General features: G+C 36.9%; 1 protein-coding gene across 5 annotated transcripts in view; it reads left to right on the top strand.

Moving 5' to 3' along the window:
- The window catches only part of DHX32 (DEAH-box helicase 32 (putative)), a 59,210-nt gene that overhangs the window by 12,363 nt on the left and 30,754 nt on the right, over window positions 1-16,093 (top strand). For 4 of the 5 annotated variants that reach the window (XM_077126387.1, XM_077126383.1, XM_077126386.1 and 1 more), the window contains exons 2-3: window positions 4,132-4,653; window positions 15,845-16,038. In XM_077126387.1, coding sequence (XP_076982502.1) covers window positions 4,372-4,653; window positions 15,845-16,038 — 476 coding nt within the window. In that variant the 5' untranslated portion in view covers window positions 4,132-4,371. Of the gene's footprint in view, window positions 1-1,613; window positions 2,199-4,131; window positions 4,654-15,844; window positions 16,039-16,093 lie in introns of those variants that run through there. The other variant, XM_077126385.1, reaches the window with a different exon arrangement.

The raw sequence follows: 16,093 nt of genomic DNA, 5'->3' as shown, positions 1-16,093 counted from the left end.
TTCGCAGTAAACCAGGTGAGAGAAGATGGTGATTCAGATCAAGTGTTCACAATAAAGGTTGTGGGGTTCTTGATCTGCTTTGAAGGTAAAATTGATACAGTGGGCTGTGTTAGCTTTTTATTGTTGCTTTATCAAATTTAGTGGCTTAAACAATGCAGATGTATTCCTTATAGTTCTAAAGGTTAGAAGCCCAACAAGGGTCTTACTGGGCTTAAATGAAGATATCGGCTGGGCTCTGTTCTTTCTGGAGGCTCTAAGGTAAAATCCATTTCCCTATCTATCCCACCTTCTAGAGGTCTATCACATCATTCCTTGGCTTATGGCCCCCTTCCTCCATCTTCAGAGCCGACAATGTTATCTCTCTCTTCGCATTCTTCCTAGTCCTATGTCCATCTGAACTCAGCTGGGAAAGGATCTTTGTGAGTGTGACCACCAGGATAATCTCCCTATCCCAAGGCCTTTAACTTAATCACAGCTGCAAAGTCCCCCTTGCTATGCAAGCTAACATTTTCACAAGTTCTGAGGATTAGAACATATGCATGTATGGAGGTCACTAATTCTGCTTTCCATATCTATTGAAGGATTAGATCTGGGATTTGAGAAAAAGAAAAGTCATTTTTAGGTCTGAGCAACTGCAAAGATGGAATTAATGGAGATAGAGGATCAGGTTTGTGCCTTTGCGGTGGAATCAGGAGCTTAGTTTTGGCTATGTAAAGGGTGAAATGTTAGGAGTTGATGCTAAGTAGTTGGCTATGTGAGACTGGAAATTAGCAGAGAGAATCAGGCTGGATATATAAACCAGAGTCCTCAGCATATAGACAGCATTAAAAGCCATGAGACTGGAGACCACGTAGAACCTAGTATGGTAAGAAAAGGAAAGAATTACAGGGACTGAATGTTGGGAAATCTTCAAATCTCTGCAAAATGCACATGAGGAATGCATATATATTTAATTGAACATGGAAAATAACAGAAAATTTAATATAAGTGAAAGTTACTCAAGCTAGATTTCACAATCTTATCTTAATCGCTTGCAAACTTTATCCTTCCATTTCTGTGAACTTTATTTATATAATTAATAGGTCAGAGCCAAGCACATAGAATATCTAAGATATAGCTTTATCTTACACCAACTTCTAATTATATTGTGTTTAATTGAACATTGAACAATTAACAATGAAATTCTTTTCATTGATACCCCATTCATGATAGATTCACTTTGAAAGGCAGTCTGTGATAAATTATGCAGTCTACAATATATATAATAAGATAGCTTTGGGAATTGTGCCATCTCCAATATAAATGTAAGATAGTTTTGCAGGAATGCCACTTTCAGATTTAAAATTGTTGTAGTATGATGTAATTTATACTAACAATAATTTTTATTAGATTTTATTTTGAGTAACATAGCCTACCGTATTATTTGTCTTTCCTGTTTTCTCTTATTGGGTTGGTACTATTAAATTTTCCAAACTTAATATTTGCAATTTTATTTGGGTTGGTACTATTAAATTTTCCAAATTTAAAATTTGCAATTAATATTTCCAATTTAGCAAAACATGGATCTCTTATATATATTTAATTACTTATAGGAGAAAACATTGACATTGACATGGCTCATCAGAGGTGTAGGATGAATGAGGAGATGTGTGTATATTGCTGGAATCATTGGGCTCAAACCTCAGCCTCTAGGTGAATCTCAGCCACTCCCCTTCCTAATCTGGAACTCAGCCATAGAGCAGCAAAAAGTCCCCTTGCATGGTTGAAATAGATGTCCCAAAGTCTCTAAATTTCACTCATAGGGTTGCCCTCAGGCTCATTGGATATTCCATAGAGTGCTTTATAGAGTCAGCCTTTACAAATACTTAGGTCAAACAAGCTAATCTGATTCCTAATATACCAGGTAGGAAAATAGAAGAACTGGTTAAGAGCAGGAAAGGGCCTCACCAGACAAGCATGCCGATCACCAGGTGACATGGCTATGAAATCACAATTTAGTGCTGGTTCCAAGAGGGAGTGTTTCAAGCATATGAATGCCTTGGAAGTGATTCAGTATCACTTCTACTGCATTGTCTTGGTCATAACAAGTCACAAGGGCAGCTCAGATTCAGAGAGAGAGGAAATAGAGTCCACCTCCATAGGACCAGTGGCAAAGAATTTGCAGCTATTTTTAATACACCATAGCAGAAATGGATAATGTATTTGTAGAATTATTGTATAATGTATATAATATAATGTATTACATAATTATTGTATAATATATTAAGAATGTGTAATATGTAAAGAAAGGGCTAGGTAAGCCTTAGGTCTCTAAGAGGTGACTATTCACAAACTTGATTATTCCCTGTGGGTTCAAAGTGGCAATGCTTTATAAGTAAGGATTTTACTGTAATTACAGGATTACTACACTTTCAGGGAGTTTTATAAAATTAAGAGAAATATTTCATGGGCTTATATTTGGTAAAAGTACAGCTGTGTTTTCATATAGAAATGATACCTATGGTGGTCATTTATTATACTAACAGAAATTTCATTTTCATTTAGGAGGAAAGCCCTTGGAAGGCATTGTAACCAGAACAAAAGAAAAATTGAATATAAAATAAAATTTTAACTTCTATTAACCAGTAGAATTTTCTGATTCTTAGATGCCTTCTCAGAGGTAGCTCATCCTTTGGTGGGTCTAGCCTCACCCTGTGGGACAGGGAAAAGTTCTGAAGTTAATCTATATTATGTTTGTGTTAGCACACCGTACATTACAGTTCCATTTTAATTTGAAACAGTGACTTTCAGAATGAATTTTGAAAAACTCTACCTGCATAGAGCTAAAAATGTCTATTTTCCTCCCTCTAATTATTGGTTTCTGCCTCTTTTGGTCTATTTTCATGTGAGTTTTAAAAAGTTCTAACCTGCTCTTGGTTTCACCCTTAAAATATCCCTTATGTAGGTGTATATCCAATGCCAAGTTTATTAATGGAAATGTTTCTCCAGAGACTGACTGTTTTCCTGGAGCCTAGCTTGACTGATAAAGGGGAAGTTTTTTTTATTACTTACTAATGAGGTGCTACTCACCCTTCGAGCCCCCTAACTCAATTTAAATCAATAGTTAAGGTAAATTGGGTACCATAAAAAGAGCCAGTTAAGTGACAAAATATTAATAACTTACTTGTTCTTTTTGACTTGAAGCTTTCTGTATGTGTGTGTTTAAATTTAAACCTGGTTAATGTGAAAAGAAGTTATCTGCACCAGTACTGATTAGATATGTTGATTGTTTTTGTTTTTTGTTTTTAACCCCTAGTGATTAGAATAAGAAGGACCCCTTACCTGATATGTAGGAAATAAATTACTCACGTAAATTTTCTCCCTTTTTCAGGAAATGTCTCTTCATTGTTGAAATCAAGTTAAAAGTTGTCTTTTATTTTCTGTAATCTGACATATTAAGCTCAAGACCCAGGAATCTAAGAAGTATGCTTGAGATTTCTGGTTTAATTGAAGTAACAAATGACATAGTTAATAAAAGCCAACCATAACCTTAGATTTTTAAAAATAATTATAGTAAATTCACTTCCTTCTCTTGGCTTTACAAACTGGCCCTCATAAACTTGAAATGAAAATTTTTCTTAATACTTTCCTTTAAACTAGAGGATGTTTTAGTAATAAGAAAAAACACTTTCTTGTGGCAGACACAGAAGAGCCAACATTAGAGGACTATACCCAGGCCTTCACAGATTTCCCCTATATAGGGTCCTGCTTCTCTTTCATAATGGAATTAGGTGATCACGTGATTGTTTCACCTTAAAATCACAACAGAGTCTCCCCTGTTGCTTTCAACTCACAGGCAGGCAAGATGCAGAGGCCTAGGATAAAGGTCAGACCCAGACCACTGAGTTCAGTGTCTACTCATTTTCTTAACCTGCCAGAAAAAAATTGCAGTCTACCAAACTTTAAAAACTGTCCTAAATTATTCCTAGTCATTTTGTCAGGTATCAGAAATGGCAGACAGTAACCAGTTAAAAGGGAAAATAATGCTTTTGTCTTGAATGCCTATGCTTTTTTATTTTTTAACTTCCTATTTTATTTGTGCCTGATTTTCCTTTCTTTTTTTTTTTTTTTTTTTGTCTGTTTTCTTTTTAGCCCGGTTTATCGATAGTTATTTAACATGCTGAGGAGAGCTGAAGTGAGCCAGCACAGTAGGTAACATAAGCCACAAATAGAGATTTGAGGAATTCAACTTGCTGAAACCTTGAACTGAAGTCTTGGAGCCTGGCACATCTGCGTTTGTATACGTAGGTTTTTAAACCCTGTTTGCAATGGATTATTGACGGAAAAGCTTGGTTGTAGCATGTCAGCTGCTTAAGCTCACTGTTGGACAAGATGGAAGAAGTGGCACTGGAATACCCAAGCCCTTCCTCTGAAAAACGCTACTTTCCTGAATCCCTTGATTCCAGTGATAGAGATGAGGAGGGAATTGTGGCGTGTGAGGATCTGGAGCTTAATCCTTTCGATGGGTTACCATATTCATCACGTTATTATAAACTTCTGAAAGAAAGAGAAGATCTTCCAATATGGACAGAAAAATACTCCTTTATGGAGAATCTGCTACAAAATCAAATTGTGATTGTGTCAGGGGATGCTAAATGTGGCAAGAGCTCTCAGGTAAGTACCCACTACAAAAAGCCAACCATAACCAACAAAGCTGTTTGCTTTGTATGTTGTGTTTGTTTTATTAGTTAATAATTAAAGTGCCACACTATAGTGGTCTGCTCTAATAATGCTATTATCTAAACCAAAATAATAATTCAAGCACAACAATTAAGTCACTTACCTAATTTTATTCATTATTGCCAGCTAAATAACAGTTTAATTGTACTTACAAGGATATTAATTGGGTTCAGGGTACCACTGAATTATCTCTGGAATAGTAGCAAAACTACTTTCAAGTTATTTTTTCTTGCATATTTTTAAATGATAGATGTTATTTGCCTACCATAGATTTAGGATTCCCTGCTGTGTTTATGTGCTCAGAAATATAATAATCAAGATTTTTGGATAGGCTTGTTTAACCAGCAACAGAAATTGAAAGTACAAGGAAATTCTTACTTTCCTGACTATAAGAAATAACTGAGTGACCAAATATGATCCAGGCATGGGACACACATTTAGGGATCTAATCCAGGGGAAATAATTAGGTTAGTTAATGAATTATTATTGTCCAGTTTGTTATTGTATTTAACTTCAAATTTTGGCTCAAGCAAGATCTGTATTTTACTCTTACATTATCAGGCTGGCAATAAGTATTTTTATCATGAAATGTATTTATAGATTCTTATAATTTAAGAATTAAAATTGACCTTAGAGATAATCTAACAGAGCTCTTTCATTTTTCAGATGAAAAAACTCAAGTCCAGAGAGGTTTGATAATTTGTCTAACTAATCTCATGTAATTTCCTGAGTTGGAACTATAAGAACATTTTCCACAACATATTGCAGCTTCCAAGTTGTTTATTACTTCTGGGCTTATTTGTTTTAGGCATAATTTGAAGAGAGGAAGACTGGACAACAGGTGTTTTTTAATCTAATATATAGCTGCAAAGAGCAAGGGTTTTGTTATTATTTGTTATTTATTATGATGATGAGTTATTATAATAAGTTTTCAGTTATAAGAAGCTAATGATGAGAACTGAATGTATGTAATTTCCTGGTTTCTGTGGACAAAACAGCAAGTTAAAAAAATTTTGTATTTTTTATTTTGCTTTAATTTCATACTTACAAAAAAGTTGAAAGAAGAGTACACAACATTTCCATATGTTTTCACCCAGATTTCCCAAATGAAAACATTTTACCACGTTTGCTTTATCATTCTCTCTTTCTCTACACAACACACACATAATTTTTATTCTGAAACTTTCAAGAGTACATTGAGGACATGATGCTACTTTGCTTCCAAATACTTAAGTGAGTATTTACTAAAAACAATACACTTATACTGTGTATACTGTATTCTTATCAAAATCAGGAATATAACACTGACATTTATTATCTTATTTATAGACATTCATATTTCATCCATTTTCCCAAAAATAGCTTTTTTAATAAACGAAAAACAATTTCTCAGTTCAGAATCCAATCCAAAATTACATTGCATTTAATTGTCATTTCTCTTTAGTCTCCTTTAATCTGAAAGAGCTCCTTGGTCTTTCCTTGTCCTTCAGGACCTTGACATTTTTGAAGAGTACTAATTAGGTACTTTGTAGAACTTGAGTGTGTCTCATGTTTCCTTAGGATTAGATTTAAATTATGCTTTTGTAACCAGATGTGCTTTCTCATCATCATTTATTTATGTGGTACTTAGATTCAGTTGTCAGCTTGGCCAGGTGAAGGCACCTAGTTCTGTTGCTGTGGACTTGAGTCAATGGTACGGGAATCTCATCTGTTGCTAATTACATCTGCAGTCAGCTAAGAGGCGGGCCTGCTACAATGAATGATGTTTGAATTAATTGGCTGGTGCTTAAATGAGAGAGCACAAGGTAGCACAGCCTAAGCAGCTTGGCATTCCTCATCTCAGCACTTGCAGCTCAGCCTAGGCCTTTGAGGTGCAGAAAGAAATCACCCTGGGGAAAGTTGTTGGAACCCAGAGACCTGGAGAGAAGGCCAGCAGAGATCATCCTGTGCCTTCCCATGTAAGAAAGAACCTCAGTGGAAAGTAAGCTGCCTTTCCTCTGAAGAACTAACAAAATAAATCCCCTTTTATTAAAAGCCAATACGTCTCTGGTGTGTTGCATTCTGGCAGCTAGCAAACTAGAACAGTTTATATCAGTGTAGACTCAAATTCTTATTTTATTCTGTATTGTAATCTGTTACTTGGCTCATTTATTTTATTACTCAGATTGTCCCCAGTATGGCTAGGGGAAGCACCTTCAAGTTGATTTCTCTATCTTTTTAACGTATCCGATCATTCTTTGAGCACTTCTTTGTTTTTTAGTACTGTATTAGTCAGGGTTCTCTAGGGAAATAGAACCAACAAGAGATATCTATAAATAGTATGAGATTTTATGAAAGTGTCTCATGCAACTGTGGGGATGCACAAGTCTGAATTCTTCAGGGTAGGCTTCAAGCTGGCACTATGATCAGGGTCTTCGATGAATTCTCAGGAGAGAGGCTGACTGCCTGAAGTAGAGATGAAAATTCTCTGTTCTAACTGCTGAAGTTTTCACCTCTCCCTTAAAAGCCTTCAACTGATTGAACTAAGAGTCTCACATTGCAAAAGACACTCCCCTTAGTTGATCTTAGATACAATCAGCCATAGATGCAATCAACTGACTGATGATTTAAGTACATGAAATGTCCTAGCAGTAACAGTTAGGTCAGTGCTTCCTTTACCAGGTGACTGGGTACCATCACCTGGCCAAGTTGACCCGTGAACCTAACCATCACAGGCACCATACGATATGACAAGCTCATCTAGTACAATCCCTGTTGTAGTCTTGGATGCAGCCTTTTTTTTTACTTTTTTATTGTGTAGTATAACATATATACAAAGCAAAGAAATAAAAAAGCAATAGTTTTCAAAGCACCCTTCAACACGTAGTTACAGGACAGATCCCAGAGTTTGTCTTGGCCTACCATATGATCTACTCAGATTTTTTTTTCTTCTAGCTGTCCAGAATATAGGAGGCTAGGAGACTTATTATATATATTTTTATCATCACAATTGACTTTGTTCCTTTTTTTGTGAAAAATAACATGTATACAAAAAAACTATAAATTTCAAAGCACAGCACCAAAATCAGTTATAGAACATATTCCAGGGTTTGACATGGGTTACAATTCCACAATTTTAGGTTTTTACTTCTATCTACTCGAAGATATTGAAGACTAAGAGAAGTATCAATTTAATGATTCAGCATTCATATTCATTTGTTAAATCCTGTCTTCACTGTATAACTCCACCATTACCTTTGATCTTTCCATCCCTCTCTTTAGGGGCGTTTGGGCTATGGCCATTCTAAATTTTTCATATTGGAAGAGTCTGTCACTAATATGGAATAGGTAGATGAAACTGACATTCTGGAGAGGGTGGGCCCTCTATGTTTGAGGACTTATCTGAACCAGGGACCCATCTGGAGGATGTAGGTTTCTGGAAAGTTATTCTAGTGCATGGAACCCTTGTGGAATCTTATCTGTTGCCCTAGGTGTACTTTAGGATTGGCTGGAATGGTCCTGGTTGGGGTTTAGCAGGTTATGATAGGTAGCAAGGTCTAACTGAAGCTTGCATAAGATCAACCTCCAGAATAACCTCTCAACTCTATTTGAACTCTCTCTACCACTGATACTTTATTAGTTACACTTCTTTTCCCCCTTTTGGTCAGGATGAAATTGTTGATCCCATGGTGCCAGGGCCAGATTCATCCCTGTGAGTCATCTCCCATGTCGCCAAGGAGACTTTCATCCCTGGATTTCATGTCCCACATATGAGGGTGGGCGATAATTTCACTTGCAGAGTTGGGCTTAGAGAGAGTGAGACCACATCTGAGCAACAAAAGAGGTCCTCCGGAGATAACTCTTAGGCATGCCTATAGGTAGTCTAAGTTTCTCTACTACCTATATAAACTTCACAAGAGTAAGCCTCATGATCAAGGGCATGACCTATTGATTTGAGTGTCCTTAAAGTTTGACACAGTATCAGAGGATTCCCTGATGGTAAGGTTTAATAGTTCCATATTCTTTCTCCCATCCCTCAAGGGACTTTGCTAATACTTTTTATCTCCTTAATATGCTCTAGGATGTATCCAGGCATTACAATAATCAATACAGGAATAAAGGATCTCTTTCTTATTCTGGGACCCCTATGTTTCAGTTGTTCAAATGAACTATACAGATAGGTTGAGTTAGATTATGTGCTGCAGAAAATTTCAGTTCCAGACTAAGTAAACCTTTCTTCCTTTGATCTCAAAGAATATGTGTGGTTCTAAAAAATATATAGACAGTCTTCCTTACCCCTAAGTGCTGAATTACTTTAACCCCAACCTGATCAGCTTCATTCTTATCTGTAAATATCAGGTTATATATATATATATGCATAGCCTCTCAAAATCCATAAATAATAATCACCACTCGGACTTAATGTTTCAGCCATAAAAGTTTGCAATCTAGGGCCCTCTTTTCTTAAAAATATTTTCTAAAGGTGACCATACCATTGTTATTCTTTTGTTCCTGGCTTATTTTTCCTCACCAATTGTCCCACATGTTCATTCGCATTGTTGCATGCCTCACAACTTTGTTCCTTTTTGTAGCAGCACAACCTTCTTTCATAAGTATACACCATCGTTCGCCAATCTACTTCTCAGTCAATGCATCCTTCAGCCACCGGAAGCAGCCATTTTTTTTTTCTCAAAAAGCCCTGGTTCCTGTTAGTGGAGAGCTGTATTTAGAAACCAAGATGTGGGCACTAGGTGTGCCCATTGCCATCAGTTGGTCATTGCTTCTAGGCTCTCTTATTGGACATAGCAAGAAAATAAATGTGTCATGATGTATGCACACATCTCTGCCTGCCGGTCTTCTATCTCTAGTTATATAACTACTTCTCTTTGTCTTTTAGTACTGTGTCTATATATATTTCTATCTTTTTCTGTTTCTCTCTCTATTTCTCTGTGTGTATTTCTTACTCTCTCTATTATATTTCTATTTGATTATCTCAATATCTGTCTGTCTTTTTCTTAAAGTCCATGAGCTCATACTGACGCCTCTGATTCCAATTTATCTGTCTTTTTCTTAAAGTCCATGAGCTCATACTGACGCCTCTTATTCCAATTTATCCCCACAGGATCCATTTCAGCCTTCCATATTTGTAACTCCTTTCTCTAATAATGAGAATTCTGGCTGTCATTATTCATTCACAATATCTTTGCTGGTTTAATCTTAGAATACTCATAATATATTCAGAATTGCTAACTCATCCTACTGTGAAAAAAAAACCAGAAACAATTAAACATATACTTCTTGAGTTGTCTTAAAATTTGCAATCTTTAAGAGCAAGAATTTGTCATCATGTATCATGTGATAATATCTTACGTTAATACCTAGCACTGGTTTTTTCTTGTCATCTTTCGCTTCTCAATCACTTTAATATTTGTTTTCTGTTGAGTGGGAATGCAACGTGTGTCTTTGGAATGAGAGAAATTGAAATAGTACTCAAACAATGAGAAAACTAATTTAAGTAGTGCAAGCATTCGTTGTTTGCGTAGTGCTGGAAACAAGTTGGTTATTTTTAAAAACATTTCCAAAGCTGTTTTCTTGTTCCTCAGAGTTTTAAACCTTTCAAAGAAAAGTTGTCCTCAGAACCACACCTTCCAAAGAGAACCACAGGTGTTTAGCTGTATCCTAAAAATTCCATCTCTGGTGCATATCATGTGAGGGCTATTTTGTGACTGCCCTGGGATAAACAGGCCAATTCTACACTGGTTATAGAGTCTTTTCTTATAAGCTCTTTTTTGGGCATGTTTATGAAGCCTGAAAAAAGATGAAATGTTTTTAGAACTACCTGTTTTGCTTGCTTATCCTTCTAGCATTTTTCTAAAATTTCCTATTAAATGGATAGATTATAGAAATGAACTAAAATTTAACTTAAATTAAGATGCTATATTGCATAGATCATTTCCACCCTATTAACTGAGTAAACTTGACTACCATTTCCTGCTGATAGATTCTCTGTACATTCACTCATTGACAGGATTTGTGTAAATTGTATCCAGGGATGTCTGATATTTGATTGAGAGGGCCCCACTCTTTGGTAATATGTTCTGATGTATTGGTTTATATTGGGTAGAGTGAGCTGCCCCAGAAGCAGGCTCCGGCATAGGCAGAAGGTCCATGTTGCAGGAATGTAGTAGTGGAAATTCATATCTTTGAGTGAGTTTGGTAGTCTTTCACGTTCCTTTAAACTTTTAGACTCCATGATTCTGGTGCTGAAATAAAAGGGAATGTTTGAGAACTTGGTGCTCGCTGTACTGTTGGTGGTCCCGAGAATGTTGAAGAGAAGGAAACAGAAGAATCAGGCCATTGCGGGCGACTAGTGAAAGAAAAGATGCTGATGTAGAAGGCAGAGGGCTCAGGAACTTTGGAACTAGAATGTTTTAACAGAGCAGTAGTAGCACTGTGTCTCACGGAGAACCTTTTTCTTCGTACTTCATTTGTTCATATTTAACCTTATATCTATTAGATGAATTGAAAATCTAGAGCAGAAGGAAAGGACAGAAAGTTATGGACTGGTGTAACTCTCACGTGGATGCCCCCTTGCCACAGTGGCAGTGATGAGACCATACAAGGATGCTTGATGCTGCTGTATGTGTTGGTTCTGATCTCCCACTGGCTGCAGATTCTTAGTGTGGCTTCTCCCTGAACTCATCCCAAGTACCCTGGACCCCAGCTCTCCCGGGATCCAGCAGCCTAGCCTCTGTGTGTGCTGCCTACAGTCAGAAATAGAGTCTCCCTGCTTTGCTTTCTGGATTTGTACAACTTGTAGAGCTCTGGTTACTAAGTTGATAAAGGCTTGATGTAGATTAGATTTTGGTTGCCCAAAGTGCTCCTCATACCTCCTCCTGTAGCAGTAGATTGGCCAGAGTCCTATCGATTTCCTTTCCAGGCAGGAAATGAGAGCCAAGGACATACATTCTAGCTGTACACCTTGATGCTGATTGCCTGTCTTGCATGTTACAATGTTAGGTTGAGGTGGCTTGGGGCAGAGCATAAGGCCTGCTTTACCACTCAGACTTTAACACTTCTAGCACAGTGTTCAGTACAGAAAACAGCATTTAGATGTATTAAGAAGAATGTGAAAAATTATTCATTGTATTCAGAATTAAATATTTCAAGTGGTAGTTTCTAGTAGGGGAGAATTTTTAGACTAAATACATAAATTTGGGGTGGCCTTTGCCTTATCTTCTAGATAAATGGCTTTTTAGTAAGTTCTTAAAAGCCGCAGCCAAAGTCCCCCAGAATTCAGTATTTGTCTCTGAAAAAAAGCTAAAGCCAGAAAGGCACAGCTTGTTAAGCATTCCTAATTCTCATAGTGCCAAATTGGCAACTATTCCATTAAGAGTAATGCCTTATAAATGGTACAGGGGAGACGGGTATCTTCCCAAGAGAAGGTACAGGGAAGAAACAAACACTAACAGGCATGCCATTCATTGATGCAAAGAATAAGGTACCATCAGGGCCAAGAAGAAGCTGCCGAGTCATCACCTAGAGGAGACTTGAATCAGGGCAAGGAATGTTAGCACCAGCAGTGGTGTAGCAATTAATATGTGCAGAGAATGCAAGAGTTCCTTACAAAGTTGTAGTCTGTGTCCCTTGAAATTTTGAAATGTTCAGATTTTCAGTATTTGCTTACTGATTTTTTTAAGTTTGTTAAGGCATCAAACTTAATATGCTCCACCTTGCCTAGCGTGATTCAGCAGGTTTGCAAAAGCCCAGAAATTCTAATCAACAGGACAGATGTTTTCATGTTTCTCTCCTTTCTGTTCAAAGGTAATCTTTTCAGTTTTCATTTGCATCACTTATAGTTATTATCTCTGTGCAACTGTCACTGAAAGGGGAGGTACATCGCATGTAGTGAGGACCACTTTTAGTGGGCCCTCTGCAGTTACTTGTGACTTCTGCTCAACTTGTAACTTGGCCGTATAAGCAAACATGAATTCAGTCTTCCTCTGTTATTTTAACTGATCTTTAGAACAGCCATCCCCATTCCTGAATTAATTTCTTTACATTATAGGTGAAAGAATTTGCTTTGTTGTAAAGGAGAGCAAAAAAGGAAAATGAAGAACATTGGATCAGTCCATTTATTGTACTTAGGCCTATATGATGTTTATACCATTATAAACATACTGTAATGATTTAATCTTACAGAATTTGCTTATACGAGAAGAAAGAAAGAAATGAAATACAGTCATAAAACACAATCAGAAGCTTGAGAATGTAGACCGTAATCATTGGAATCGTGTGGAATTCTAGAGTTTGAAACCAGCTATCCTGGACTTTGGAATAAAAACCAAACTGAGCATATCCATGGATTTTTGTAAAACTAGATAGTGTAATTTCAGCAGCAATTCTAAGTAAAACAGTGCCATGTCATCATAGCATTGTCACTCTGACACTGCCAGTATACTAGAAAGAGTAATGTAAAATGTTGACTGCCTAAGATCTCATGGCTTCATTTACCACCTTAGTATAGAGGTGACTCAGAGGCAACAGTGGCATAACGGAGATTATTCTAGATGAAAAATTAAATGATTTGCATCCAGTTCCATTTCTGTTGTTTACTAGCAGTATGACCTTGGAAAAGTCACCCCTCTAAGACCATCCCCTTGTTTATGAAATGAGGGTATTGGCCTGTATGCTTTCAAAGGATTCCTTTCAGCTCTAAAATTCTGTGACTTCCGTGCCTGCCTCTGGCTCTGACCTCTGCCTTCATCCCCTGGCCTGTTTTTCAGTTGCTCTCGCGGGATAGCTGCACCTGAACATCATTCCATCAGGATGGCCTTAATAACACTGACCACCTTCCTAACTTTCCCAAATGTCGTCCCCCCTCCTCTCCCAACTCCCCATCTCCCCCAAACAACTTTATGCTGCTTTTAATGTTATGCAGTCATTCACTGATTTTATTGTACTTTTCAATTTCCCATTCTTATTAAAGATACCGCCATTACCTCTATATTTTGAGTTAGAAATCTTGGAATATTTGTCTTCTTCCCTTGCATAATTAGCTTGTGAGGCAGTATTGATCTTTGTTCTTTTGTAATAAATGTCCCTTGATTTCACTGCTTCTTTCCCAGGCTAAGGCCACTACCTGAGTCCAAGTCTTTCTCTGCCTTTTTTCTGATTATTATGATGTTCTTAGCCATCTTTCCATTCAAATATTTATTTTCTGTTATGCATCAGATCCCCTGTGAAGCATTAAGAGCAAAGATGAACAACACGTGCTCTTTAAGGATAGAAGGGAGACAAAGATTTTAAACAAGCAGTTTTAACACCATTGTGGAAGTGAATGACACTGAGGTCTCAGCTGCGGCCACACAATGGACCTTGACACAAAGGGAATTGGTTTAAAAAATAAGAATTTGGTAAGAATGAAAAATTACTTGCTAGAAATGAGGGAGATAGAAAAATGTATGTGAATCCCCACTTTGGTGACCCAGTGACTAAGATGAAGCAATGAAAGGTAGAGTAGATAGGATCGTAGAATTTTAAAGTATTTCTGGAAAGTATAAGAAATGAATTTGCTCGTTCAGCAAATATTTATTGAATATATCAATATAGAATTATTTGAGACTATTTGGGACCAAAACCAATAGGTCTGACCTCTCTCAGAACCCATAGTCCAGTGGAGGCAGGGTGGGCACCAGGAACACACAGGAAGTGGGGTGTGCACATGGTCGGGGAGCACACTGGGATCTGGTGGCAAGGGGGTTGCAGCAAGCCTTGTGGAGAAAATGGCACAAGGGCCCAGACTTGGAGAATAACTCTCATCTCTTCAACCCATTCGTTTTATTGACAAGGAAACCAAAGCTTAGAGAAATGGTGATTTACATGTAATAAATTAGTGGCAAGTCTAATTTATTAGGGCCCAATACTCCTGACTTTGCTTCCTTGGGTGCCTTGTTATTTCCTTGATTCCACATTTCCTGAACCAACTATCTTAAACTTTCATCTTCATAGTGCACAGTAGGTGAAGAATTAATAATTAATTTCACAGTGAAGAATTACTGATTAATTTTCAACCTTTTGACAAAGCTGACACCTATCTTAAAATGGAAACAGTGTATTTACACATTTGATCTTTGAGAATTTGTGGTCTATAGCAATTCAGTAACACTCATTTGTTTTGGAATTACTTAGGATTTCTGGTAAGTTGTGTTGATCTTTCAAATGACAATGAGAATCAAAATCTAAGAATTTCATGATGCTGTGTAGTAAATAGAAAGCCTCAAGAAAATTAAAACTGTTAATACTTTTAAGTACCTTAGCTCCATTAAAAACATTTCTTAGAATGATTTCTTTTAAAAATACATGTAAAAAAGCACAATTATTGACAGTACTTTAAGATTGTAGCATACAAACTAATTCAGAAATTTCTTTAGTATAATCCTTTCACAAAGAACTCAATGAAAATCAGTTGATTCATAACTTATTTTAGATAAAAGGATTTAATAAAAATAAATGGCTCAAGAGCACCTTGGAATTATTCTTTGCAAATCCTGATGGGTTGGTTGATTATCTCACTGGCTTATTTTTTCATTGTATTTGGATGATAAATTGCCGTATATTTTCATTCATATTGAGGGAAATGTAAAGTAACCCTCTCTAGATATTTTGTTCTGATCATTTAGAGTATTTTAAATGTAAGTACTTTAATTTTGATTCACTATTGCTGATCTAATGCTATTTAATATTGACATTGCTTAAAACAGAAGCTGATATCAAAAGCCATATTTCTGGGGTTTTCTTATAACCACAAAGAAAATAATAACCTGTAAATATATTAATCTTTTCAGAAGCACAACTGAAATTTTTAAAAAATGAAAGTTTTTATTTTATCCTTTATTTTCATCTGCCTTTCTTTAGTCTTTTAGTCTAGAAGTAAAGCTTTCAAAGTCCCTGCTAACTCTTGGTCATTCTTAACTTTATTTGCTAGTAATAACTCTATGTATCAGAACAGATTGTTCAGAGCTTCACTAAGTGAGACCTAACACCTCCTACTGGTAATGAAATGACGGAAGAAAAGCTCATTTATAAAATGATCCCTGCTCCAAGGTGGTGCTATATGATCCCTCCTCATTTTTCCCTGCTGAAGGTTCCACAGTGGTGTGCCGAGTACTGCCTTTCCATCCACTACCAGCACGGGGGTGTGGTCTGCACGCAGGCCCACAAGCAGACCGCCGTCCAGCTCGCCCTGCGGGTGGCCGACGAAATGGATGTTAACATTGGTCATGAGGTCGGCTACATGATCCCTTTTGAAAACTGCTGCACCAATGAAACAATCCTGAGGTTGGTTTGGGGTTTTGTCTGCTCTCCCCTGATGGCTCTTGGATTGGATTCTACA

The sequence above is a fragment of the Tamandua tetradactyla genome, chromosome 13 (genome assembly GCF_023851605.1).
Source record: "Tamandua tetradactyla isolate mTamTet1 chromosome 13, mTamTet1.pri, whole genome shotgun sequence".
In the NCBI taxonomy this organism is placed as follows: domain Eukaryota; kingdom Metazoa; phylum Chordata; class Mammalia; order Pilosa; family Myrmecophagidae; genus Tamandua; species Tamandua tetradactyla.
This window is presented reverse-complemented; position numbering and strand designations above follow the sequence as displayed.